At 36.6% G+C, this 4752-nt stretch overlaps 1 protein-coding gene across 1 annotated transcript; it reads right to left on the bottom strand.

Moving 5' to 3' along the window:
- Positions 1 to 1809: 1809 nt before the first annotated feature.
- On the bottom strand, positions 1810 to 3498 carry LOC117635940. The gene has a single exon (XM_034370332.1). It carries the CDS (start codon positions 2791 to 2793, stop codon positions 2281 to 2283), a length of 513 nt encoding a protein of 170 aa, XP_034226223.1. The 5' UTR covers positions 2794 to 3498; the 3' UTR covers positions 1810 to 2280.
- Positions 3499 to 4752: the final 1254 nt, after the last annotated feature.

Raw genomic sequence — 4752 nt, 5'->3', positions numbered from 1 at the left:
TGTTGGGTTGTTTGTTGTTTTGGGCTTGCATAGAGAAAAAGAAGAACATAATGTAGAATTTCCAAATCAAAATCAAAATCAAAATCATTTTGGAACATAATGTAGAAAACGAAAGAAAATGAAAGGTACCAATTTGGGAATTTATGTTAACTTTGAGAAATGCTAAAGTGTGGTTCGAAAATGAAAAAAGAAGAAAGACATTGCAAATTCTGGGATTTTAGGCTGAAATCATGATTTATATACTGTACTTTGAACACCTACAAATACAGATATTTTTTTGGTTTTGTTTTAGCCCCCGTCCCATCTCACTTCAATTGGGTTTGGAATATTCTAGTTGGATTAAGAACAAGGACATAGATAATTATAGTTGTCCACATGTGTGATAATTGGTACTTTTTAATTTTACCGCCCAAGTACATCTGCAATTTTGGTCCGGTGTGGGAGAACCAAAACCAAAAGTTTCTGCACACGTAGTGACTGGGATTTTACCTTTTTTACTTTGGTAAATAGGATGAAATAAATAAATAACTGAGAGGGAGGGCACAGAGAGAGGCATTAAATTTAAAGAGTACCCTTTATTTTATAGGACAAGGACAAAAGTAGGGGTCCCAATCCCACTAATTTATAGGGAACAAAAGGGACAGTTTACACGCCCACACAACTAGCACACTGATTCAATATTCAGATCTGAACCACCTGACCTCACAACATCATGTGTGTAGAGAGTCTGGAAAGTGACTTCGAATTTCTTTTTCGTTTTTATTATTATCGTTTGGTTCTGCTCAGCCACAAAATGAGAAAAGGGGTAAAAATTGGTTCACGAGCCACAAAATAAGATGACCAGAGTTTTTACCAAAATTTGACGCCTGGCTACCCTCACCACCATAAAATTCAACTTTACAACTCTCACTATCGTCTCAAAAGTATCGAAATTATGACATCTAATGCAGAGTTAAATCTTCTTAATTACTTGAATTATAGTTAATTTGTGGTAAAAGGTTGATGCGTATAAGACTCACATTTCATCTACGATGAAAAATTGTTCACATACGTGTAGACAACTAACTTTAATAAAATTGAAGAAAATATTCAGGGGGAGGGTGATATGAGACATTTCTTTATTATTGTGGTGAGTGTGAATTTGACCCTAAAAAAATGTAGTCAGAATTGTGTCAAAAGGTGAAGCAACAAATCAGAAAGAAAAAAATGTTATTTTGAAACATGATATAGCAAAGAAAGCTATCTGCATATCCAAGAGAAAGCCAGATACATATTGGCCCTACCAGGATCCTCATGTTTTTCATTTGAATTATCCAACCTAGGACGTTTCCTTGATCCTGCATTTAAGGGTTACTATCATATTACCTACCATGATAAGAAGAAATATCAAAACTTCACATTAAAACCCTTTACATACGAGCAATCAAATCGTTACATAGTTTTCCAGATAAATGCTGTTATTGACACTTCAAAATAGTCATCATATAATGAAAGAGTCGAACTATAAGCTCATAAACAAAATGATTATTTTAAAATATCAATAACAACTCACCGTAACACAAATTCCGGAAAGGTTTGGACTTAGGTTATGTCCAAACTAATGGTCAGGCATCAAATTTAATTTGATTGTGAAACTATAGACACTAGCTCCTCAAATGCATCACCTTGCCACATAACCACCACAAAAGTCAGCAAAAAAATTAAAGGCAAGAGTTTCATACACATAGCCATTCATTTTTGCCTTTCTTTTTGCTGAGACAAATTAGAAACATAATCTAGAAAATATGTTGAATAAATAATGCAGAAAGAGGCCGGCAAAGAATTCGATTCCATTAATCTTTGAAACCTTCAACATTTTTTTTTTAAATGCCCACAAGATCCACATAAAACCCCCAAAGCCAAAACAACTCTTACAAAATATACAGAGAGATTTGCATGTCCACACGACCAATTCTCCATCACCCAGAAAATAAAAACAAACCCATTTCCACATCCCCAATATTTACATAATTAACCAGAAATTACAAATAGTTTTAAATAATTTTTAAAATAAAATAAAATCCCTGACCTTTGGCAAGACCAAACCAAAGAACACACACAGACACACATGCACCACCCTGCAGCCAATCAATCGAAGATACGGAAGAAAGGGAAATTCAATTCCCAGGTGAAATTGAACCAAACAAAACAAATCTCTTTTGTTTGTTTTTTTTTTGGTTGTTTAAAACTTGGGGGTATTTTGGTCATTTCTGGTGGTTGATATATAATTAAATATTAAAATTATATACCAGGGAGAACCTTGGAGGGTTCTCTCTGGGATGGGCTTCTCCAAAACCCAGTGCTGTAAAACCTGTCCCACATCTCCTTCTCGAGCTTCAGCACATCCTCATCAACCGACTCGTCGTCCGCGACCTTATGCGACATGTCGTTGATCTCCAACCCGCAATCGAAACCCACTTGGTGGAATTGGAGCTCCGACCCGTCGAAGCCGCACGTGCAGTTGCAATGCCTGGGCTGCAACAGCCCCTGCTTGACGTGCCTCTTGCGCCGCTTCTTCTTCAGGACGCGCCGGCAGATCCCCGCCGGCACCTTGTAGATCACCAGGACGAGGAGGTTGACGAGCCCGCACGGGCAGCAGCAGCAGACGGCGGCGCACTCGGCGGCGGTGCCGCCGGCGACTTCCGCCAATCGAACAGTGCTGTGGGAGACTTGGGTCCGGAGCAGCGGCTGCCGGCGGTTGCAGGAGACCTGCCGGAGAAAGAGTTGCCGCGATGAGGTTATGGATTGTGACATGGTTGAAAAGTTTGAAGAAAAAATGGGAGGTGGGTTGTCTTAGGCTCGATGGAAAGTCGGGAAGACGGAGAAAATGGTTCTGATCTGGGTCTTAGAGATTGGGCGATTTTCTGGGATTTCAGAGCCTTTTTATTACTGGGAATCTCAAGAACTTTGCAGAAAATCAGAATCTCTAAGATGAGATGAAAAAAGGGAAAAAGGAATGATGTTTGGTGTCTGGTTTTGCCAACAAAATGAAAATAAAAAAGAAATTAAAAGGGTCTCGGATCCTGAACAAGGAAGAAGATTAATCTGAAAGGGAATTCAAATTCCTTGCTCCAGGATCACCTGGGACCCTTGTACCATACAGAAGGTCAGAGGGTGGAAAATAATATTAAAGAAAGTGGAGTCTTCATCAAAGAAAAATGATGAAGACGAAGGAAGGAGGAGGAGAAGGAAGGAGGGTGGGGTGTGTGTTTGGGAAAATGGGTTGGCCTTGGGAGGAGAGTGACAAGGCAAAAGGCAGCTTATCAATGGAGTTGGAAGAGGTTGGAAATAGGAGGCCGAAAATGAATGGAGTTGGGGGAAACGAGTATTGCGGTGGTGGAAGTTTTGGTGTTTTGGTTGGAGGGGCTCTTGCTTTATTTGATTTTGTGGGAAATGGAGTCTTTGCTTTTTTTGACCTCCTATAAAATTGCAACAAATTGGATGAGAGAGAGAGAGAGAGAGAGATGAGATTAGAGTGGGGTATTTAATTTAATTTAATTTAATTAGTGAAATGATTAAGAAGACAAAACAAAGAGTGAGGCAGCTCGGGAGAGAGAGAAGGATGAGTCAAATAGCAATCAAATACAGAGATAAATTATAATATAGTTTTTGTCTTTATTTGCAAAGAAACAATTTGTTAGGGTAAGATGATAAATTTTTATCATTTCTCTTATCTTAATTTAATATAATGTTGTATTTTTGACAATATTTTTATTATATGATATGATAAGCAATCGGTTGAAACGTACTTGGGTTGTGATTGTCCATGATTTTAATATTTTTAGAGAAATAAAGTGATTTTTGTATGAAATGCGAAGGATGGCAACAACTTTTTTATAGTTGTCAAGTGGTAGAGAACTTAGTTTTAATAGTCAAATGATTTTTTGAAGAAGTGTAGTTTTCATAGGTACGTAAATAGGGAGTCAAATCTTTTGAAGCCGACATCCTTTTATATAATGAGTAATGCTACTTTTATTATATTTGTATATTATATTTTCATACCACTTTATACGACAAATAAAGTGGACAGTCACATCAATTAAAAAGTGTCAGTAAATTATAAAGAAAAAAATGTAAAATTAATTTTAATTGATACGAATGTTCATATCATTTGTCACATAAAATAATATGAGAATGTAATACACAAATATAATAAGAATAATATTACTCGTAATGAATAATATTATTTTATTTTCTCATGACACACATCAAAAATATAATACGTTATGTGAGTGCGTTGTGAATTGAAATGATGATTCACATAATTTGGTAATTCTCAAATTTTCATTTGATTCCGTAATGTGATTGCTTTGTTGGTATGATTTTGATTGAACTTCTAAAAACCAATCCTCCAACAACGAGAGGGTCCTCCAAAACGCACCATGATGTGCCGTCACAACTCATTCATTCGAACACGTGGCATTTATTTTTTTATTTTATTTTATTTAATAATGAAATAAACAAAGCATGCTCCACCCCGCGTACTTCGAGACTTTTTGTTGTTGTTGTATTAGATTAAATTAGATTATATTAAATAAATAAAATATAAATTAGTCGGAGTAAGAGAGAGAAATTGAGGGGCTGTTTTCTGACGTGGAAATTCAACCGTTTGTGTTGGGAAATAGGACCCTCACGTTTTGGTCTATCTGTCCTGATGTGACCTGCTTTGGCTTTCACTGTAGCCCAATTTTCCTTTTCTTTTAACTTTTTACA

This window comes from Prunus dulcis, chromosome 7, assembly GCF_902201215.1.
Source record: "Prunus dulcis chromosome 7, ALMONDv2, whole genome shotgun sequence".
Classification (NCBI taxonomy): domain Eukaryota; kingdom Viridiplantae; phylum Streptophyta; class Magnoliopsida; order Rosales; family Rosaceae; genus Prunus; species Prunus dulcis.
The sequence above is the reverse complement of the archived record's forward strand: the minus strand, read 5'-3'. Positions and strand labels throughout refer to the sequence as shown.

What these genes read in the sequence shown, in the direction of transcription:
- LOC117635940 (XM_034370332.1), bottom strand. Translation starts at nt 2,793, where the DNA reads ATGTCACAATCCATAACCTCATCGCGGCAACTCTTTCTCCGGCAGGTC.